Here is a 23546-nt window from a genome sequence, read left to right as displayed (position 1 = left end):
CCCCCCCCGCACACACCCTCCTATGGAAGACGTTAGTGACATAAGGGGTAAGTGAACAAAGGCACTACTATGCGATAAGCGACTTACATATCCTTCATAAAGAGGCCATTTCCGATTTGAGCATTAACGTTCCCGGTGCGACTCCTCAAGACGACGTCGATCAGAACTTCATGGCACCGCCCTGGAAAGACATTACCAGCTTTCTCGATGAAGCAACCAATGGTAACTCGATAACAGACACCGTCGACATGCAACCATGCCAACCAACTCTACAAAAGATTTCCAAGTGGGTCAACTGATGCACCTCAGATCGTTTACCTTGTTCGACGCCATGAGTGCGATTGAAGTGATGGATCCGAAAATGGACACGGGTATGGCGATCGGCGACTCGACTCCCTTTGATATCAAGCAACCTCTCGATGCCAGGCAGATTTTGTGGATTATGGATCGTTTATTGAGCTGTGAAGTAAGTAGATGGGTCTTCTTTCTCTATCATTGTGCCCTTTGACACTGATTATGCCCGCCGATTCATTCACAGATGGGGTGGTTGTCTGGTCATTCCCTCGCTCAAACGGTGTACACTTGTATCTATTTTCATCACATCCACGCCCTCGCTTCAGAAGAAAGTTGGCCAGATGCATTGCGTACGGCTTTGAAGGCTTATTTATTTGGTGCTATTAAATGCTGCTATTACATTTGGATCGAGATGACAGCATGTAACGTGTATGAGGTAGGTCGTCAAAGGGAAAAAGGAGGAGGGTCCATATCAACAAGATGACATAGGAAGAAGATTTCACCACCAATTTGTTTGGTCTATCACTCTACGAGCAATACACGGATTCTTATGTCATGAACCTATTGGATGTAGCCATCATGCAGCTACGCAACAACGTTGACAACAATCCTATTACAAACTCCCTCGTGAATCGCTTGGTCATGCGTCGATCCTACTTTTTGGCATTGACTTATCTCGCACAACCACGTTGTCAAGGTCTTTCTCCCGCACACGCTGAATTGGATAAGGTGCTTTCGTTACTCAAAGCCACGGATGATGAGGCTGTATCAATGACGATCGGAAAAGGAGAACCAGTGGAAGGAGGTGAGTCATCAAACCATTTCCTCGATATGCAAAACATGTTTGCTCATGGTGTTTTTTTCTGAAAGCTTTTGATCCAAATATCAATAGAAAGTTGACCTCACAAGCACCTCCACGTCCAATCACCCTCCAAACTGAAGAAGAGGTGAGTTAGCTTTTTGTTATGGGAAGGAATGAGCAAAGGGGCTAATGTAAGATCCAGGCATACAAATCATATAGAGAGCTTATTGAACGGCTTCAACTTGTCTGCAGTGTGACCAATTATCCATCCGTGCGATCATTATTGGTAAGGATGAGATGAGCATTGTTGCATGAATAACGGCTAATCCGATCACAAGACGTTCTTTGAAATGTTTGGAGCCACTCGACCCTATGCAGACGCTTTCTCAAGATCAAAACTCAATGTAAGATTGGCCCTGGTTATGAGGTTTCAGGTACTAACAAAAAGAAAAAAAAGTCCCTTTTGTATCACGATAACAGAGTATTTGGACTTGAACCACCAGTGCGATGGATATGTAAGGCTATTGACGAGATATCAAAACCACCCGATTGGATCCTGCGTCCCGATTCTCGGTCACCACCCAAAGGGGTCGATGAACAAGCGCTATCAGAAGCTCGTACGATGCTAGGTGGGTTCTTGGATGGGGCAGCATTGGTAGGTAAAATTATATGTATTTATCAGCAAGGTGTTCATAACGTATGCCTTTAGCCATTTGTCGATCTTTTCAAAATACAATGCCACAATCGTTCTCGACAACGCCGTATTCTGAGCAAGCTTTTACCAGAGTGGGAGATGCTACAAGAAGAGGTAAAACTACGATGGCTATTGCAAGGCACCTTTTATTGACTCTTGATGTAGGCGACTGTTGTGGATAACATGATTCACAAAGCTGTGGTAAGTAAAAGGACATACCCCAACATGATGGATGGATGCTGACATGGTCTTATTGCCAGCCATTTCGGGAGGCACCCTATTATTTCTCCAAATGGGTATACCATGTCAAAGTTGGTATGCTGGAAAAGATTCTTTTACTTGGATTCGAGTTGGAACTTTATGGCTCCCATGAATATGCGATTATATATATGTAAGTGGAAAAAGTAGTCATTTTGATGGTGTGCACGCGATACTCATTTACTTTTATAGCTACCTACAACATCTGAATATCACCCAGCACGCGCTATTGAACTCACTGGATGTTGAAATAATACGTCAGCTAGGTATGATATGGCAACATGACGACGTTCACGAGACCATTTTATAACCTTCCTTCGATACTAGATAGCGACAAAGGAAAAAAGATGGATGATGAGCTTCGACGTAGTATGCATGCACAACAGTATATCAATTATCGACGCATCTTCAACCGATTGTACCAGAACCTAAGCAGTGGGACATACAAATTGCTCATGTTCTTGCAGAAAAAGACACAGCAGCTGGAGGTGCTATCACCACGATTTGACGATCCTGAAACAAGATACAACCACCGCTTCAAGTCGTTTATGAAACTATCGTCACCCCAACCATTGTCCTATGACGCTGTAAAGGACGCTTTGGACGTGCATGCGATTGATAAATCGGTGCTTATCAATGGTGCTTACCAAGATTTTACTTTGGCCAAGAGTATTCTGGGAAAGGTGACCAGCGATTTATTAGAGACCAGCTCGACTGAAATGTGCCGAGATGCTTATTTAAAGGTAAAACACATGTTCCTATTTGCTGCTTGCCCCAAATGAAGGAAGCTGACGTATTTTTCTTGCAGGATATCAATGCTATGATGCGTACATGCGTTGCCAATCTGATTATTATTACACAGTTATCGGATGACAAGAATCTAGAAAAGAAGGCGTGTATCAATTTTAAATACCATCCATGGTGGCCTGTATTCGAGCTTACCACTTGAAAGAGAAAGCAATAAATGTGTATAGAATGATTATCTGCAATGCACACACAATGAACTCTCCCCTAACTTTGTGCTAAAGAGAGCTGCATGTTGCTTTGATGAAAAACAAACAATGATACTTACCTTGTGCAAACAATCACACCCGCTCTCTCTGCCTTTTAGTATAGTGGTGGTGTGGTATTATCCCAGCTACATTTAGGATTCCGAGACATAGAGCAGCTGAGGTACACACTTCTTTCTCTTCTTCTTTCAACATACCAATATGGGTGAACAACCACCTAAAAAGGACAACAACGATCCAGTCGACCCGGACACATTGGCAGACGACTTTGATGAGAAGGCGGCCTTGCATTCCAATGACGCTGTGAGTGGCAACCACCATGACCAAGAGCTTGATGAGAAAGCAGCGCTTCACCAAGAACATCAAGATGAGCTCGACGCTCTTTTATCAGACTCTTCACCACCCACATCGAGGTACATTGCCCATGTCTTTTTAAAAAGAGTCTCATTTGTAATATGCATAAATGTACTAGGCCTGAAAGCCGTAGTCAAGAGGATCACGAAGCTACCAAGCCCAACAACGAGGAACTGCAGCACATCTTTAATCAGTTTGATGAAACCGACGACGACGATCATCCCGATGACAATAATAGCCAAAAGCGTATCAGCACCAGTGGCGATAGCAACAATACAGATGTATCGTCGGGACGACGGCCTTCATTAGCGGATATCAAACGCACCGCCGACGAAACAAAGGGACGCGAGCGACAAGAAATTCCTTTTGATTTCAATCGTTTCCTTGAACAAATGCGTCGTCGTAGTGCTACGCCCATCAAACGCTATTTCAAGAGGTCCGTTAATCAACATGTGGGTGGATAGAGGCTGAGGCTAACATGGGGAATTTTATTATTAGTTTCCTACAAGCCTTTGATCGACGACCTTGGGCTGTCAATGAACAAATCAAGATCATCCAAGACTTTCTAGACGTGGGTAAACTGGCTGGTTGGGAGTGAAGAGGATGGATGAAAAAAGGGGATTCCTATCTAACGAGTAAGTATAGTTTATTTACGTAAAGATGCGTGAATGCGAGGTTTGGCGGAACGTCTCGGAACAGGAGTTTGAGAATGCCAAAGAGGGAATGGAAAAACTGGTGATGAATCGCTTGTACCACGCGTAAGTTGTCATGTATACATACACGAAGATGCACTCTAACATGCAAAGGGTAGTACCTTCACCCCGAGTACCACCGATGACAAAGAAAGAGACGAGATTTTACATCAAAAGATTAGCATCTTCCGATGGATTCGAGCTGAACATCTTGATATACCCGACACAACACACAATGAATCGTTTCTCACATTTGCAGAGTCAGGTAAAAAGGGAAAAGGGTGCATACACCATGATGGTGGAGGTTGTGTTTTCTAACATGCATCCCATTCCAGAGCTCCTCAAGATAAACAACTACAAGGCACCCCGTGATAAATTGATCTGCATTCTCAATTGCTGCAAGGTCATTTTTGGTAAGTATTGTTGTACCCCGGTGCTCCATGTCAGCCATGTAACACTCGTTGTTATCAGGTCTTATAAAGCATGTGGATGGTGAAGGTGGTGCAGACAAGTTTTTACCCATCTTGATCTATGTGGTCCTCAGAGCAAATCCCCCACGTCTTGTATCCAATGTCCAGTAAGTATGAATAGTGGGTGGCAAGTATAAAGAGAGAGAGCTCTAATGCAAGTTGTTATCAAGGTATATATCTCGCTTCAGGAATCCAGAGCACCTACAATCGGAGTCTGGTTACTATCTCACCAATTTGGTAAGCAAATGATGATGGCTGCATGAGGGAGGAGAAAAAGAGGTTATTGACCATGTATTCTTTCATATAGTTGGGCTCTATTACGTTTATTGAAAGCATGGATGCCAATTCATTATCGATCACAAAGGAAGAATTTGATGCGTAAGTATACATGGTTGATGATGCTGAAGAGTCGTATTTGGTTGACAAGAGGAGGAATGATAATAGGAATATCGAGAGGACAATGGCGGAATTGGAGCAAGAGCGTCCTTCAGTGTCACAAGACAAGCAAAAGATCAACTATGAGAATGCGCTACATCCTTCGAGATCACCCCAGGCACAAGCACAACCATTGATTGATCCAGTGAAAGCAGCAGCACTTATCGAAAAAGGCAGCAGCTTTGCTCAAAAGACGATGCAAAAGCCTCTCAATTTTGTGGGCAAGATCTTTCAAGGTTTGAATGAAGGAGGTAGTAGTGGTGAAGAGGAACATCAACCACGACAAGGTGACTATTATGGCGGCCAACCCGTGTATCAAAATCAGCCGTTGCCACCGACACCTCCTCAAGGACAACAACATCACCAACAACAACAACCATATCCATCACCCAACAGTATACCACATCTTCCACCTCGTCCCTTACCACCAGATCCACGTGCGATTGAAGATGCACGACGCGCCTTTGATGAGAATTTACAATCGATCATTACAATGTTCCCCAACGTTGAGCCTGATGTTTGCTTTATGATCCTGCAAGCCAATGATGGACAAGTAGGACCTACCATTGATACGTGAGTAGAGAAGATACACATTGAGAAAAGAGAGGTAGCCATAGGACTTAATGTTTTTTGATTAGGTTGTTGGAGATTGCGGATCCTCGAGACACTGACAAGTCGAATACTGCAGCAGCAGCAGAGGATGGTTTTCCAGGCACCGAGGCTGTATTGCAAATGTCAGCAGAACAAGCGCGTAACCAATCCCCATCATCGAATGGCAAACCCGAAGATAATAATGATGAGCTGATAAGATTGTAATGTTGAATGTTGATCAATACAAACGCGTTTAAAAACACACACACAAATCACGATGCAATGGGGAACAAATAACAGGTGTCATCCACTGTGGCGGGTTTAACCTCTTATGGATATCTGATTGTGTGTCGGAGCATTTATCCATGGTCTGATTCATGCACACTGGGGTGTGCGTGTGTTGTTTCCTTTCTTCTTTTTTCTCTCTTTCCTTTTGTGTTTTCCTTCATCCACTTTTTTTTTCTTTTACACAATCGAACATACACACATAATGAGCCATCAGGATTTGGAAGAGGCCATTGAAGAATTAGAGGAGCAATTTGAATTGTCGACCGATAGCCTGAAAAGGGTGGCGCATTGCTTTCGAGAAGAGATGAATCGTGGTATTCAGCATGAAAAAGCAAATGTGCCCATGCTGCCATCATGGATTACGCAACATCCAACAGGTCAGGAGAGTGGAGAATACATTGGTCTCGAATTAAGTGGTAAGCAAAAAAGATCCCACCCTTCTTTATGATGAGTTGATGTTGATGTTGATGTTGTTTTATGATATTAGGCGCCACTGTACGAATTTATCTGGTGACATTACATGGACGAGGACGAATTACCACACGACAGCAGAAATATCCCATCCACGATCATCTCAAACGCGGTCCTATTACCGATCTCATTGACTACCTTGCTGTTTCTGTGGATTCATTCTTATCGTTTATTCGATACGAGAACAACGGTCAAAAGTTGTCGCTGGGGTTTGTGCTTTCATTCCCGCTCTATCAAACGGCCATCAACAAGGCCTATGTCATGCAATGGACAAAGGATTTTGCAGTCACCGGTGCCCAAAATAAGAATCTCGTCGACCTGTTACAGACCGCTTTACGTCGACGTCATATTCCAGTGATAGTCCAAGCCGTATGCAATGGCGCCGTTGCTTGTCTTCTTGCACACTGCTACCGAAGCCTTGACACACTGCTCTCTTGTACCGTGAGTACGGGTACCAATGCAGCCTATTGGGAAAAGATCAGCAGCATTGAAAAACTCAATATCAAAGACAAAACGGGAGGAGGAGACGATGGTGAAATGATCATCAACACCGAATGGGGATCCTTTGGTGATTACAATGCACATTATCTACCGAGAACTTTTTATGACAATCGCGTCAACCGTGAATCATCCAATCCTGGTGTGCACATTTTTGAGAAGATGGTGTCAGGCATGTATCTTGGTGAAATCGTACGACAAATCATGGTGGATTTTGCCGATAGACGTCTTCTTTTCAATTACCAACGAAGCGAGGACCTCAATACACCTTATGCATTTGAAGCTCCCTACATGAGTGCCATCGAATCGGATGAAACCCAAGAGCTGGATGACACCAAGCATATTCTTGAATCGGTCATGAATATCCCAAAGACTACCATTGATGATCGTCGTGCGGTGAAACGCATGTGCCAATTGGTGGGACAAAGAGCAGCTCGTCTCATTGCAGCTGGTATCAGCTCCATCATTATCAAACAAGATGCATTGGATGGTGGCCTTACGATCAGTAAGTCATTGATTTATTAATGCATTATGGATACGTATTCATCATCCTTCTTCATTACAATAGGTGTCGAAGGCAACATTTACGAGCATTATCCCAACTTCCCTAATCGTGTCAATGAAGCATTGCGTGATTTGTATGGCCACAAAGTGGATCGTATCAACCTTGGCGTAAGTGAAAAAGTCATTGATGATGTTAAAAGGCCCAACCTTAACCAAATCAATTAGATTACAAGAGACGGCAATGGGATTGGAGGTGCAGTAGCTGCAATGCTTGCAAATGCACAGAAATAATGATATGCAATTGAATAAAGCTACCATGTATATTTACCACCACATGTAATTGCCAATGCGCACTTCATTGCGATTCCCCAACATCGGGTGCAACATCCGTGCTTCTAATTACATGAAATCCGGCTATTCGGCTTTGAATCTTGGTAACACTGTCAGCATGCTGTAAATGAAAGCACTTTATTTCCTCTATTGTCCAAAGAGCGACTATGTATATGAATGAGGGAGGGAGATTTATTGTTGATCTTTCTTGTATGCAAGGCCACGCACAATAAGGTAATCCACTTCGACTTCCTTGGTAAGGGGGATGACCCATCGCTCGTACAATTCGACCACTGTTTCCACGGGAACACGTAAATGTGTACTTGTACCCTCTTGTTCCTGATCCAATGTTTGACCATACACCAGAGCCTTATGTCGTAGCCGTTCCAATAACTTCTTCTCGACTGCACGGTTTGTGAGCAATTCGTTGATGCCTTCACGATCATTGGCAAGGGCTAATCGAGTGTATTCCTCTGGATCATCTCTAAACTTGCTCTCTGCAATGAATTTGCCTATCAAAATGAAAGTTAGTATACACATGAAATGAGTCATTGATATCAATAGCTCCGCATTACCATAATGGATACGCCGACTCAATGCCTGCAAGCACTCGATATCTCTCGTTGCCGAACTACCATATTGCTGATCATCACCCTCGGCACTGATTGAAGGCACAATAGAGCTGATGTACATGTCCATGATCTTGCTGGTGACATTGATGTCGTTGGGGTACAAAAAGTTGGGGAATTCCAAGGGGGGAAGGATGGGTGCTGGTAAAGGTGATGTGAACGCATATTCATCAGGGCTACGTAGTCAAAGTTGTTAGCTATATGCACATTGATCCACCATACAACCATCTATCCATATGCAAGTTTACCTTGTGTATCTGCGGACCTTGGCTATTATCATTGGAATGAAGCAAGAAGAGAGTTATTATTACACATAGGCCACAAAGGGGGATCTCACTACTACCAACCATGCACTTTCTCGGTCTCCCATAAAAAGTATTCGAGGAAACTACGTCCATCAGTTGCACTATTGAATTCAATCGCACCCGGTGTGTAGATAGCCTTGTTGAATGCGAATTGAGCTCGTTCGATCAATGCTGCAATCGACGAGTAGTTCGTGTGGCGTTTAAAGTCAATAAAGGAGTCGTTGTTGTTGAACAAGAAGAGAGGTGTTGCTCATGTTACCAAAAATGATTGTATCTTCGAGTCGAATGAGAGTGTTGCGTAACTTGTCGAGTGCGAAAGGATTGTCGGTAAAGTTACTCATTTCGTAGGAGGGCGGCGGTGGAAGGGAAGCAAGAGCTGAAAACCAAGAAGAGCAGCAACGAGAGTTTTGTGATAGAGGGCACACACAACGCCGGGATTTGATCTACATGGCGGATCTCAAAGACGTCCTTATTAGATAATCCTCACACACCCTGATTTCATATATATATACAATGCAATACGATCCATGTAATATGACGACATGTCAAGTATACGAGCTGCTGTTGCAATTATCGATTAGGTGATTCCGAGCTGCTGGGGCTCTCAACACCCTAAGAACCAAAAACAGTAAATGATTTTCCTTGTGCATCACCACCATCATTATCGTGTGGGACGACGCGTCAATATATACAAAAAGCCCCTGATAGATGAGACCATCACAACCCCCCTCCACGCCACTATTACTACCATCTACATTACGTATCATGATGTACCCTACCCACATATTAATAAAATGGGATGCGTGGAGTCCGCATGGGTGTCACAGACAATGCAAACTTGTTGTATATGGCGGATCCAAGTATGTAAAAAGGAAATCAGCAGCTGCTCAAAAGAGGAATGTACGTAGGCTTTAAATTTGCATAGTAGCCACAGAGCACATATATCAACTTGTTTGTAGGACGCAGGAATGCAATGCAAACATAGCAGAGTGCCAAGCTCACGGATTACAAGGTGTCCCAGAATCTCCCGTAGTAGTAGATTGGACACCCCATGTGCAGCAGCAGGGTACGCGTGGTGTGTTGTGATGAAACATAAACATGACAAGTCCAAAGACAAACAACAAGTACTAACAAGGGGGTTATGTGTATGTATGGGAGAGATTAACCATGATGGTGGGCAACACGTACACGATTTACGGCTGTTTTATTGTCGGCCCAAAGACAATGAAAAGGCAACACACACACACACACATACACACACACACACACGCGTAAAAAAGTAATCGTGACACGAAAATAGCCGGAGTCAGGTACAGCGTGCGTATATAAAGGAGTGGGATTTACAACTATGGATACAACAGGTCGCTGCTCTCTTTGTCTCGTCTTTGCTCTCTTGGCGGGGCCCATTTGGTTTCGACATCCTCGGATCGCCGCCTTGAAGAGCGGCGTCACGGGATATCTGTCCGCGGCACTGGTAAATCCATTAGTCAGAAATGAGTACATTCACCCTATCAACACGCTTGTTTAACGCGTATACGTATTTAGGACGTCTCTTTGTCGCCGTTCTTTGGTCATTGGCTTTCTGCAGCAGTTCCAGTAGTAATGTGCGCGTGGCCTCGTCGTATTTCCCTTATGGGCACGTCTCATCAACAATCTCTTATGGGTCGCTTGGCTTCACTTCAATAAACAAACTCTTCGGTTACACGAATTTTTTGATCGTCTAAGTTCTCTGAGCCACATAGCTGGGCCACCATGCAACATGTATCAACATTGTGTATTTGCTTATTGCATCGGGTTAATATGTGGACATCACCTACGTATGCATGCTAGTGAATGTTTCCCCTGATAACTACATACCATCCAATAATAGGTGGCAGTGGGTGAGATAGGACCTCTCCCTGATTTAACAAACATCGGATAAACAAAGGTCCATTACCACAGCACCTAAGATGATGTACCCATTTTGACGGGGAATTGTTGCCGCTTGCTTAGCATCATTCATGATAAGGAACATGGCAGTCAACGTTGCAATGATAGTTGAACAGGTTCGTTAGTATTGATACGCATAATAAATGCTTCAGGATTTGAAGAAGACACAATGAAAAAGCCCAACGTCAAAGATAAATGATAGATCTTCCCCATCAGACAGCAAGGCCAACTTCTTCGATAATGACATCATTTGTTATATCTCCGTTTGTATTGTCATCGTCAATCTCGTCTACACGCGGTGCTACAACGGTATCATGATGGTGATGGTTGTGCGACGCACATCATTCAATAGCTGGGTCGATTAATCACACCGCCACCATTGCCGGTTTCCAAGCATTTCTTGTAGATCCATATACAGCAATTTTCCTTTTGGTTAGCTGGATCCCTTTTTCCAATGCCATTACCAAAGTAAATTTTACGGTTTAGTATCGTTTATAGCAGTCCAAGAATACAATGTTCCGAAATGACATCACACAATCACAGTCTCATGAGAGAGGCAGCCCCTTGAAGATGTACGTATTGCAAGAGGATCGTTTTTTTCACGTGAATCCATTAGGCTATCAAAGCATCCCATATAGGAATTGGACCATGCAGCAGCAGCAGCGGCAGTGAGTTGTTGTTTTGTTCGTCTACCACCCATCGCCGGTAAACCGGATGTCATGTCATAAATGGCCAACAAATATACTCGAGCTATAAGTGGATGCCATAGAGAAATCTTTCAATGACAAGATTATACACCGTTCGCGTATACAACAACCCAAAAGTAAGAGGCAATGCTACATACATAGCAGCAAGCGGCACTTTTATTTGCTAAGGATGTGTCTGAATGACCCTTCTAACAACATGAATCTATTGCAAAAGTCACGACAAAGAAAATGCATGAATGAAGCGTTCATTGTGTGTGTATGCAGCCAATAGTGTTCCAGCCTTTCTGACAGATTTGCTGTTGCTGAGATGTGCTGCTTGTGAGCAATAATCATGCATGTAGCATTGTCGTGTATCACATTTATCCATGGTTTATCACCAAATCGATTTACTACATGATCTGATATACTTATTTATGCTGATTGATGCATGCATATCACAAGGACAATTCATGCACTTTATGTACCTTTTGATAGGAGCATCCATTCATTGTGCTGGATGGGGGAGTAGTAGTAGTAGTAGTAGTAGTACGACCACACGTTGCTGCGTTGGAGCTCCGCCGTTGCTTGGTGCGGGCACCAAGCTGGGGCCGCTGCTGCCGTCAGCCATTTCCTCTTCTTTCTTGTTGCACCTAGTCCCTCCCTTAATCTTGTTTTCTCGTACCTCAATCCAACAACGTCATGCGATTCTGTGGAGGAGGATCGAAACCAGTAGCTCGTAAATTGGTGGTCTGTGGTGATGGTGCATGCGGCAAAACGTCGCTCTTGAACGTTTTTACTCGTGGCTACTTTCCTCAGGTACGTGTAAAAGAGCTTACGCAAAAAGGGGGGTGGGGTTGCCTGGATACCCTGGATACATGTTAACACCAATGACATTGTTTAGGTTTATGAACCTACGGTGTTTGAGAACTATGTACAAGAAGTGATGGTGGATAATCAAGAAGTGGAGCTTTCACTTTGGGATACTGCAGGTAAGCAGCAGCAGCAGCAGCAACAGCAACATACCCAGGGACTTGATATCTCCTTGGTTCTCCTTTATCAATCTATCGAGACAAACTTACTTACATCCATCATCATTGATGTATAGGTCAAGAAGAGTTTGATCGATTACGAACGCTTTCTTATGCCGATACACACGCCGTCATTCTTTGCTTTTCAGTGGATAGCCGTGATTCACTCGAGAATATTCCCAATCGCTGGTTGTCTGAAGTACATCAATATTGCCCAGAAGCCAAGATCCTGTTGGTTGCTCTCAAATGCGATCTTCGAGATAACGATGAAGTACTCAAACGCAAGAACATCGAGCCTGTTTTATACGAAGAGGTGTGTGTGATGTGATGTGTGATGACTCAATTATGCATGTGCGTTGACATTTCATTGTAAAAGGGACTGGAAGTGGCAAAGAGCATCAATGCTGTACGTTACCTCGAATGTTCGGCAAAGCACAATCGTGGCGTGCGAGAATGTTTTGATCAAGCTGCCCGTGTATCCTTGTCTGGTATGTATAAAAGAGATGCTGCTATATAATCAATGACTAATTAACGCTTGGGATGTTATCATATAGTCAAGTTGAGAACATCTGCCGACCAAGATCGCAAATCATGCTTGATACTTTGATTCTACACACACGCACGCACGCATCTTTTATATGTTATATACCCTCTCCTCCGCTTATGGCCTTATCATCCCTTGTAACTACAATACCATTCAGCTTTACCTCTTTACCCAGTTCTTATTTATACGATTACGTGTGATCTTTTAGCCTTTAATACATCTTTTACTCTCTTTGTAACGAGGAGTAGGGGGGAACTTTTGGTTGCAGTGATATGATGCGTGGTACGAACGTGTATACCACGTGGTGTGGGTTGAACACAAACTTGAAATGGTCATCCAAAGGCTGATATAAGCTCTTGTCATGTGCGATTAAACCTTCCAAAATGATATGATGCTTGCTTCTTTAACCCATCAGCGACACTTCAAAGAGCGTTTGCATTGACAATGGGTTTATTAAATGAGTTGACAGATAGTGACGGATGCTCATAATTAGATAGGGGAGAACGATAAAGGAGTAAAAAAAAGGTGACAAAGAGATGATGATTGTATGTGAGAAATTCATATTATCATTTCCCCTTGTTTGGATCGATTGCTGATAATATGAAAAGCGTGAATAGAATTGACGATCGGTCCCTCTTCTTCGATGCTTGTAGCAAAAAGACATAGTGTGTGTGCTGCCGATCCATGTGGAGTGCATGCTGTGTGTGTAGTTTATGACATGCATGATGATGCCTTGACGCACGTTCTTTGGGGAAAAAGGGTGACATCAACATCTTCCAAGCCGATTTAGCTCATACGCTCGTAACTCTACTTACCCCGCTCTGCTGCATGAACCAGTGTGTCGCGTTTATCGTTACAGCAAAAATAGCACCACGATCGAGTACAAGGGAATGGGTGAATTAGAAAGAGGGCGTCATTCCCCAAAAAGCTAAAGGTAACTTAGGGAGATGCTTCTTGTTGTGTATGGAACAATGACCTTTTATACTTTTTACCTCTCTCTCTCTCTTGAGTAGTGCACTCTCTCTTTTTTCCCTTTCTTTCCTTTCTCTCTCTTCCTCTTTTTCTCTCTCCCTCCTTTGCAATTCAATGGTCAATGAGCCTTCTGAAGTTACAGCCACTATTGAACAGCCACAAGATAGGCCAGGTTAGTTGATGCTACTATTGTGTTCATGTATATATATGACAAGCTCATACGTCGTTTAGAACCAAGTCCACCCATGGCAGTGTTGCCGTTAAACCCGAGTGCAAAGCTTGATCAGGAACCCAATCCCTTCGAAGAAAGCTTCTCCACAGCTGCCAACCATGATCCAACCACGTTATCGTCATCATCGTCATCATCATCCAACAATAATAAGAAACCGGTTCTTCCACCTGTTGCTGCTATCACGAGCCCAGCACCTCCTTTACTTCGGAGCGGCGTGTTACCCAAAGACGTGGCAAATCAGTTTGCGTGGGACTCATTACGTGCAGGACCATTATCTCCCTCAATGTTGCAAGGTCCTTCTTCTCATCCTTCCATATCACAACAACAAACACAAGAAACCATCTCATCAACAAGAGGTAAAAATACACATCAATGATACCGCCATCATCTTTATAGTAACACGGTGATCTACATAGACAATCACGACCATTTGAACAATAATACAACCACGGGTGTGATCAGCAACAACAATCACGCCAAACGATCCGGATCTTTGTGCAGTGGATCATCAACATCATCAACATCGAGCACTACTATCATTGGCGAGAATCATCATCATCATGCGAATAGGAAACGTCCACGCAGCAACAGCAAAGATGAGGATGATGAAAAACGACGCAATTTTTTGGAAAGGAACCGAATTGGTAAGTGGGCCATCGATCTTCATAATACTTCCCCTTTTCTAATACCACATCCCTTATTACCATTGATAGCTGCCTTGAAATGCCGACAACGAAAGAAGAAATGGCTCAACAATTTGCAAGCAAGAATGGAATACCTGACGAACGACAATGAACAGCTTCAAATGCAAGCAAACACGCTACGAGAGGAAATCGTCCATCTCAAGACCTTGTTACTTGCTCACAAAGATTGCCCGGTCGCCACAGCCAACAATCCAGCAGCCGTTGCTGTAGCAGCAGGAGCAGATACCAGCAACAACAACCATCATCCACAACGGCAACCATGTATATCAGGGTCTTCAACAACATCATCTGCTGCTGCACAGCACCATCATCCTCATCAGCATCATAACCAATCTTCAATCATGGCTTTCCCTGTGACATCATCATCCGCTGCTAGCAGAGTATGGCGATACTAGAGCATCTACATTTACGATAGGAGACATTACACAGAAGCACCTTAACCTGTAAACGCGCAGAGATTACAATACCAATAATACACACCAAATCGCTGTCGTCGAAGTAGTGGAATTATCCAAGACAAGATTTATTGTGCAATGAAAGGGAGAATGACTCACTGTTGGTCGATGCAATATACCGTGTCCTGATATCGATACTAGCATCATGATGAATGTTGTCTAACCCATTTCATTTGATCAAATGCAGGCATGTTGTATGTAGACGAGACATGATCCGCTTTCCCTTTAAATAAAACAGTGCAGTGTTTCGAGCAGTAGCTTATCAAAGAAAGTTTTTATTTTATCAAAGGGAGAATGATGGAGGAGGTGATACCCCATAGCTTTGTTATCTATGCAATTCGCTTTTATCGCGTATGAGATTGTTACGACATACGTAGCATACTTCTAGCAGCCGAATGCAGGGCCTACTACATGCCTTAAGAATAGCTGTTCTTGAACCTTTTCCTTAATGCCTTGCCATTATCTATCCTTCAGACCAAGTAGCTTCAAGTAGCACCATCGATGTATTTGGCGTTGTCTTGACGAGCCTTGTCGATAACGGGTGGCTGGAAGAATGATGCCACTGTATCCAAGTGCACCGAGGAATGGACACGCATATCAACAAGGTCTTGTAGTATGCTGCAGTTGGCTTTTGTACCAATGACCGCTCATGAACGTGTTGCAATAAAGGATCTGTAGAAGAAAGATACACGAGTCAATAAAGCGAATGTGTTGTTGTTGGCGAATGAACAAGCCCTCTTTGCCAATGTACCTCTTTACACAGCTTTCATTGAACCTTGAATAGCCTTGAACAAGTAAAAGATAGCTTTGCTCACCACCTTGATATCGAAAAGTCCGCTTTTGCTCTTTATGTGAGGTGATGGATGCTATCGATCGTGTCATTCAGGAGTTGCTACGGGTAGATTTGTATTAGTCAAGAATACAGGTAGTGAAGCAAAACGCGATCAACCTACCGCTAATTGCCAACATGATTGTATGAAGGGCAGCAGCTCGTCTTCATGCTTGTCGAAGTCGCGCGGCATATTTTCAACTCCTTGTTCATTATATGCACTTTTTTGGGTAGTGGAAAGAGACCACACTCTAATCGCGTCACCTACAAAGGAGGTTATGTACATCATTAGAAAGAGACACTCAATGATATGTTTTGCACAAGGTATACTTACCGATTGCTGTAAAACCTTGAGTAAGTTCTCAACCTTGCCTTTCGGTCCAGTGACCTGCAAATGCTTGCCACCAGAGAATGTGAACTTGACACCTTTGGCCAAATGATTGATTTTGGTGGCGTTTCTGGTGTTAAGGCCTAATTAAGCAAGTATGATGAGTATTGTACTAGCAACCTCTTCAAAGGACATACCAAAGAGCTGCTAAAGATCAGGCTGTGGATCCTTCCACTTGATCACACGCTTGGCATTTGGACCGCCCAAGGTGTTCCATGTCGTGGGATCCAGCATATCCCAAGGATCATTGATTGCAGTGCTGGTGGCGGAAGAAGAGGGAAGACAAACACGCTTGCCGTAACGGGATGTAGAGTAGGCGGATGGAAGTAATTAAACCACCCCATAGCCATCATTCGAGGAGGTGACTATACCACAAAAACACACATGTCAATATACAAACGTATCAAGAGGAAGGTAAGCCATACATACATCACAAAGAGTCCATCAGGGAATAGGAGTAAATGTCACAATGAACACCACCAGCAACAAAGCGATCATGAAGAACTACATGGATGATGATGACAAAGGTCAATGAGTGAACTATTTCTGACCCATTCAAATTACTGAACAGCTCTCCTTAGCACTTACCAAATAGCAGGATCTTGATAAATGTGCGATAGACGAAAGAGGTGTGTGATAATGTTGGTGACAACAGCCTTGCTTTTATGTAGTTGGGCGTGGGTATTGCTGTCGATGCAAGAAAAAGAGGGCATGATGGACCGAGCTGATTAATCAAACATCTTGGAATACTGCTAGGTCGAAGGATGATGGAGCTGATACGTCAATAACTGATCATTGTGTGTTGTCGATGCATGAAAAAGAGGTCATGATGGATCGAGTTGATTAATGAAGCATCTTGGAATAGTGCAAGGTCGATGAAGATGATGGAGCTGATACTTCAATAACTGATAAATGCTTGATATTTGTACGTTGTCGATGCAAGAGAGCAAGAGCGTGATAGATTGAGATGATAAATCAAGCATGTTGGAACACTTGTAGGTCAAAGATGGAGCTGATACGTCAATCACTGATCAATGCGTGATAATTGCATGTTGTCAATACAAGGAAAAGAAGCCGTGCTGGATCGAGCTGATGAATCAAGCATCTTGGAATACTGCAAGGTCGGTGAAGATGATGGTGTTGATACGCCAACCACTGATGAATCAACCCACGCTGATTTTTCGGTCACTCTCACGTGGAAAAAAGACTTTGCGTACGTGGCACATGTCGATTGACTATCACATGACTCGTCTCATCTTCCTCATCAGCTACACACGAGTGTTTTAACTCATTGATGTCCTTTTGTGGCAGGAATTCGTACTTACCAATCACACCATAACCCATCCATAAATGCCAGCATTCTGCTGTTGTTATGGTGTTATTGTCATCTAACGTACAAGCAAAAATGCACAGAGTCAGATATAGATCGTATGTATTCACCCTGCCGTCACCTTGAATCGCCTACCTGAAAGCTGTTCAATATCAACCTTGGGTATTCCACACATTGTGGCAAGCTGATCCATGCTGCGTCGTCTTCCATTGTGGTCTGTGGATTGTTGATTCCTTACGTCCTTGTCGTCAATGCTGTCCCATGCAAGCCAAATGAGCAATGTGCCTTACTCCATGACATCATAGATAGTATCTAAGACTTGCATTGCTTAGTGATACATAAACGTAGGTTGACATTGATAGACTCTTGTTTTGACTCACCTTGGGTGTGTGTGTCAAAATGTATGCGTGTGCGTGGGCGTGAAAGAGAGGAGCGAGATCTGAGTATGTCCGCATAAATAAAATCGTGTACAGCAGAGAACTCCTATTATGTTTTATGTCGCCTTGGTTACGAGTTATTTACACACGAAGAGCGATTCAATAACAGCATCATTCATTATTACAATAAACCCCTTTTTCATTGTCTTTGTTAGCTGCTCTTGCCTTTTTCATATGCATAAAGACCTTTGTTGTTGGCTATCAGAGACCGAAACCATGGTGTAGTGTAATCGAGCAGAAATAGAAAAAGCCAAAATGGCCAACGTCTTTTGGCGAATCATGCAGCCTATACAAGCTAACACGTCGTCGTCAATGGAACAAGATCTTCTGCTGATACATTGGGGCTTTGAATGTACCTCTCGCACCTTGAAGGAAGAGCGGCATACAACGACGAAATCTCAGGGCTGACGTCTATGGCCACTCTCTGCTGCCAACAAAAAAGACTGGCGGGTGACCTTTTTGTACAAAGGCGGCGTAGAAAAGGTCAATCATGCAACTCTCCACCAATAGGATTGACCCTTCTTCAACTCCTGCCCCTCGGTTTGTGACACATAGGTCCTTCTGCATCTTTGAAAGAGACGATCGGCATGGAACAAAGACTTCTTTTCATATACCATCACGCTTACAGCATATGTAAAATATAAAGGTGCCTGTATCTCTAAACTTTACAATGAAACGTGGGGTCTTTAATAGAACCATGTTGATCGGCTGGGTCAGAGGAGTCTTGTGTGCAAATTTCACGTTCAATGTCGCAACCAGCCCAAAAAATATTTTTCGGTCGTCGTCGAAAATAATTCAAGAGGTCGATCCACTTTGGCTGGTAGCGACATTGCGAAATCTGGGATTGCCCATGATGAACGTCAAACTTGTACACATGTTTCCTTTGGCCCCGCCGAGCAGTAGTTGTTTCTATTAAAGACCCCACGTCTCATGGTAAGATTTTGAGATATGGGCTTCTTTATGTTCTTCCTATGCTGTAAGCGTGAATGCTATATGTAGAGTGGTCTTTCTTCATTATCGATCGTCTCTCTCTATTAGAGCTAAAGATGCAGAAGGACTTGTATGTGTCACAAAACCGAGGGGCAGGAGTTGAAGAAGGGTCAATCCTATTGGTGGAGAGTTGCATGATTGATCTTTCTATGCCGCCTTCAGTCTTTTTTGTTGGCAGCAGAGAGTGGCCATAGACGTCAGCCCTGAGATTTCGTCGTTGTATGCCGCTCTTCCTTCAAGGTGCGAGAGGTACATTCAAAGCCCCAATGTATCAGCAGAAGATCTTGTTCCATTGACGACGTGTTAGCTTCTTGTATAGGCTGCATGATTCGCCAAAAGACGTTGGCTATTTTGGCTTTTTCTATTTCTGCTCGATTACACTACACCATGGTTTCGGTCTCTGATAGCCAACAACAAAGGTCTTTATGCATATGAAAAAGGCAAGAGCAGCTAATAAAGACAATGAAAAAGGTGTTTGTTGTAATAATGAATGATGCTGTTATTGAATAGTGTATCCTCTTTGTATGTGTAAGTAAATCATATCAAGCGACGTAATAGGGATCTTCTGCTATTCATGTAAACACGACTGTGTTTATGTGGCAATACTCAGATCTCTCTGCTCTCTTCCACATCCGCCACACACACGCACACGCGTACCCTTTGACACACACATACAAAGTGAGTAGAATCTAACAATGTCAACCTATGTTTATGTATCACTAAGCAATGCACGTCTTAGCTACTATCTATGATGACTCGTGATCAAGGCACAAAGCTCATTTGGCTTGCACGGGATAGCATTGACGACAAGGACATATGGAATCAACAATCCACAGACCACAATGGAAGACGACGCAGCATGGATCAGCTTGCCACAATGTGTGGAATACTCAAGGGTGATATTGAACAGCTTTCAGGTAGGCGATTCAAGGTGACGGCAGGGTGAATACAGACGACCCATATCTGACTCTGTGCATTTTTGCTTGTACGTTAGATGACAGCAACACCATAGCAACATGACCAAGTTATCCTGGTTGGTGGAGACCAAGACCCTGGTGTTCATGGATGAGTTATGGCGTGATTGGTAAGTACGACTTCCTGCCACAAACGGATACCAACGACTTAAACGCTCGTGTGTAGCTGAAGAGGAGGATGAGACCTGTCATGTGATTATCTCTCGGTATATGCCACGTACACAAAGTCTTCTTAAGTGAGAGTGACCGAAGAACCGGCGTTGGATGGATTCATCAGTATTGACGTATCAACACCATCATCTTCACCGACCTGGCAGCATTCCAAGATGCTTGATTAATCAGCTCGATCCATCACGGCTTCTTTTTCTTGCATCGACAATATACAATTATCACGCGTTTTATCACCGTTGACGTATCAGCACCATCACCCTTCGACCAAGTGGTATCCCGAGATGCTTGATTAATTAACTTGATGCATCATGACCGCTTTTTCTTGCATTGACAACATACAATGATCAGCTATTGACGTATCAGCTCCATCATTCTTCGGCCTGGCAGTCTTCCAAGATGCTTGATTAATCAACTCAATCCCTCATGGCCTATTTTCATGCATCGACAACATACAATGATCATGCATTTATCAGTTATTGACGCATCAACGCCATCATTCTTCGACCTTACAGTATTCCAAGATGTTTGATTAATCAGCTCAATCCATCGTAGCCTCTTTTCTTTGCACTGACAACGTACAAATATCAAGCATTTATCAGCTATTGACGTATCAGCTCCATCATCCTTCGACCTGGCAGCATCCCAAGATGCTTGATTAATCAGCTCGATCCATCACAACCTCTTTTTCATGCATCGACAACAATACCCACGCCCAACTACGTAAAAGCAAGACTGTTGCCACCAACATTATCGCACACCTCTTTTGTCTATCGCACATTCATCAAAAGCCTGCTATTTGGTAAGTGCCAAGGAGAGCTGTTCAGTGATTTGAATGGGTCAGAAGTAGTTCATGCATTGACCTTTGTCATCATCATCCATGTAGTTCTTCATGATTGCTTTATTGATTGTGGTGTTCATTGTGACATTTACTCCTACTCCCTGATGGACTCTCTGTGATGTATATATATATAGCTTATCTTCCTCTTGATACGTATTGTATATTAACGTGTGTGTTTTTTGGTATAGTCACCCGCTCGAATGATGGTTATGGACGTTTTCTGCAAGCAGGAAATTCTTCGCTTGGTGGTTTGGTTACTTCCAGCTTGGGGTCCTCTTCGTCAACCTCCCAGCCTGCGAAGCGTGTTCGCCACAATGAAGACGCATCAACCACTTCCGCTTCTGGTGACGATGGTGATGACAACGATGATGAAGATGATGAAGATGAAAGCCCTTGGGACATGTTCCAAGGTTGGAGCACCTTGGGTGGACCACCATCTAAGGAGGTGTTCAAGTGGAAGGATGAACAACCAGACCTTGTGGAGCTTTTCGGTATGTCATTTGAAAGGAATACTAATATGTATAGACTTTATCATATTTACTTTTGATTTGCTTCCATGTTAGATGCTGACAGCACCATAATGGAAAAACTCAAGGCCAATGCCACAGGTGTGAACGTGGAGTTGGTGAATGACAAGGCAATCAAGGTGGATGGCCCCATTCAAAAGGTGGAACGGCTGCTTGAGGGTGATGCAGCAATTGGTAAATATGGTCACAAGCAAAAGGAAGTATTGGGAATCAGCTTCTAAAAAGCATTTTCTTATGTAGCTAGTTGTGATGGGACCATCTCCGGTGAACTATGTCACCATCACCATCATAGGACCACTCGTGAAGTCCAAATTGGCAGCTATCAAGAGCTCGATTGGAAAGCTAGCAAGGCCTGTTGCTGCCGAAAAGCTTCATTTTTCGGTGGCCAAAACGTCTGGTCACTGGTCCTCTGAGCAAGTTTCTCAACTTGCTCATGGCATTGATAAGTATCTTAGACGATCGTCATCATGTGCAGCAAGCAGCAGCAGCTTTATCTGCGATACGGTGGCATTCACCAACTTCAACAGCAATATCCAAGGTAAATACACTCCATTCATGTTTATTGCATTCTATTTCACCCCACGTTTACTAAACAACTACTTATAGCAGTACTTGGTGTGGCTCCTAGTGATACCAATAGCCCGGACCATCAACTGATCGGTATGTCTTTTTGCTCACTATTATTTTCCAAATCCAAACTTATCATTATGTTCTGTAACAGGTGAACTACATGGTGTGCTTGGGGGTAAACGTGGTTTGACAATGAAGATCACTCCCCTTGTCACCATCGTTAATAAAGGCAAAAAGAAACTTTCGGGTTCGGACTTCCAAGACTTCAACAAAGCAAACGGCAAGGATGGCTTTCTGGGTCCTTTGGCGCTGCAAGCAAACAAGAACAAGACTTCACTACTTGGGATAATGTACATTGTAAAGCTGTAAATAAAGATGTCTTTAAGTAATTTGTGTATTGGATCTATCTCATGTTGTTTGCCGCATACTGCTCATATATGGCGACCATGAATCCCTTAAAGAATCAACCACGTGACAACGAAGAAGAGGTTCTAGCTGCTGTTAGTTCCCATCTCTCTTTAGTTTTATAATAAACATTGACTTTCTTTTACCACCTGCTTCAATTGCAGTTACAGAAATGGTTTTATAGTCGTACGCTTTTTGACCTACTCATTGCTCGGAAAGGTTCCATCCTATTATAGATTGCCTGTTGTTGTTGTCAGCGGAGTAATACACGGCGTCCATTGCCAAAGGCACCACTATCGAGTTCGTCCTAATAATCGTATTGAACCAGGCCTAAGTCATTGCTTCCATCAATTGGGGTTAAAATCCATACCCTCGCAGGCAGCTATACAAGGTGGTGAGAAGCCGTTATCGATTAAAAGCATTCGCGTTCATTTTGGGTTATGCAAAACAAATTGAGAGGAAGTTGTAAAGGTCTAATAGAGCGTATCACGACAATAATAAGGTCAATAACTCAACCAGTATGGGGAGCAATACAAGGCTCTGGATGATAACAAAGGTCTATTCTACGTGCGTATACTAGCTCTAACCTATGGGGTGCAAGCTCGCTCTATCTTTGAAACGTATGCTTGGCGACGCGTGAAATCATTGCATAGCCTACCTGTGACAACATCTTCTTTTTATAAACATGTACGTGTGAACCTTTTGTATCACAAAAGGAAAAATGGTAGACAATGTCGGCTTTGATACGTTCGAGGGGGGTGGTCACCATCATTGACCCACCGTCGGCATTTATCTGCACACAAGAAGCAGAATGCAAATCGCGGGGGTTAGCAATCAATAGCAACAAAAGGGTCCAATCATCATCCTTGACGATTTCATGGAGGAGGTGAATAGAAGTTCTTTTTTTTTTGT

The 23546-nt window shown here is 43.3% G+C and overlaps 7 protein-coding genes across 7 annotated transcripts; 6 read left to right on the top strand and 1 right to left on the bottom strand.

Moving 5' to 3' along the window:
* Nucleotides 1–22: 22 nt before the first annotated feature.
* O0I10_012127 (uncharacterized protein) lies at nt 23–2997 on the top strand (the record flags this gene model as incomplete). The annotated part of the gene is made up of 15 exons (XM_058492073.1): nt 23–47; nt 103–222; nt 279–466; nt 539–730; nt 784–1099; nt 1165–1241; nt 1299–1382; nt 1435–1500; nt 1554–1751; nt 1806–1904; nt 1956–1991; nt 2051–2181; nt 2241–2314; nt 2376–2791; nt 2857–2997. 15 exons carry the CDS (start codon nt 23–25, stop codon nt 2995–2997), a joined length of 2163 nt encoding a protein of 720 aa, XP_058337185.1.
* Nucleotides 2998–3259: 262 nt separating this feature from the next.
* O0I10_012126 (uncharacterized protein) lies at nt 3260–5825 on the top strand (the record flags this gene model as incomplete). Its single annotated transcript, XM_058492072.1, has 11 exons — nt 3260–3471; nt 3531–3848; nt 3911–3983; nt 4058–4170; nt 4224–4369; nt 4440–4517; nt 4576–4681; nt 4745–4811; nt 4882–4952; nt 5019–5582; nt 5648–5825. The coding sequence occupies 11 exons, from the start codon at nt 3260–3262 to the stop codon at nt 5823–5825; spliced, it is 1926 nt and encodes a 641-aa protein (XP_058337184.1).
* Nucleotides 5826–6090: 265 nt separating this feature from the next.
* O0I10_012125 (uncharacterized protein) lies at nt 6091–7652 on the top strand (the record flags this gene model as incomplete). Its single annotated transcript, XM_058492071.1, has 4 exons — nt 6091–6304; nt 6376–7362; nt 7426–7529; nt 7587–7652. 4 exons carry the CDS (start codon nt 6091–6093, stop codon nt 7650–7652), a joined length of 1371 nt encoding a protein of 456 aa, XP_058337183.1.
* Nucleotides 7653–7883: 231 nt separating this feature from the next.
* On the bottom strand, nt 7884–8966 carry O0I10_012124 (chorismate mutase; the record flags this gene model as incomplete). The annotated part of the gene is made up of 5 exons (XM_058492070.1): nt 7884–8203; nt 8267–8496; nt 8569–8590; nt 8668–8796; nt 8885–8966. The coding sequence occupies 5 exons, from the start codon at nt 8964–8966 to the stop codon at nt 7884–7886; spliced, it is 783 nt and encodes a 260-aa protein (XP_058337182.1).
* Nucleotides 8967–11939: 2973 nt separating this feature from the next.
* O0I10_012123 (uncharacterized protein) lies at nt 11940–12875 on the top strand (the record flags this gene model as incomplete). Its single annotated transcript, XM_058492069.1, has 5 exons — nt 11940–12056; nt 12142–12229; nt 12346–12581; nt 12645–12756; nt 12823–12875. 5 exons carry the CDS (start codon nt 11940–11942, stop codon nt 12873–12875), a joined length of 606 nt encoding a protein of 201 aa, XP_058337181.1.
* A 1023-nt stretch (nt 12876–13898) lies between these two features.
* On the top strand, nt 13899–15115 carry O0I10_012122 (uncharacterized protein; the record flags this gene model as incomplete). The annotated part of the gene is made up of 4 exons (XM_058492068.1): nt 13899–13956; nt 14016–14372; nt 14433–14660; nt 14730–15115. The coding sequence occupies 4 exons, from the start codon at nt 13899–13901 to the stop codon at nt 15113–15115; spliced, it is 1029 nt and encodes a 342-aa protein (XP_058337180.1).
* A 4785-nt stretch (nt 15116–19900) lies between these two features.
* O0I10_012121 (uncharacterized protein) lies at nt 19901–22598 on the top strand (the record flags this gene model as incomplete). The annotated part of the gene is made up of 8 exons (XM_058492067.1): nt 19901–20091; nt 20162–20233; nt 21083–21093; nt 21321–21623; nt 21696–21833; nt 21904–22197; nt 22269–22319; nt 22381–22598. The coding sequence occupies 8 exons, from the start codon at nt 19901–19903 to the stop codon at nt 22596–22598; spliced, it is 1278 nt and encodes a 425-aa protein (XP_058337179.1).
* Between the last annotated feature and the right edge of the window lie 948 nt (nt 22599–23546).

This window comes from Lichtheimia ornata (genome assembly GCF_029851405.1).
Source record: "Lichtheimia ornata isolate CBS 291.66 chromosome Unknown scaffold00112, whole genome shotgun sequence".
In the NCBI taxonomy this organism is placed as follows: Eukaryota; Fungi; Mucoromycota; class Mucoromycetes; order Mucorales; family Lichtheimiaceae; genus Lichtheimia; species Lichtheimia ornata.
The sequence above is the reverse complement of the archived record's forward strand: the minus strand, read 5'-3'. Positions and strand labels throughout refer to the sequence as shown.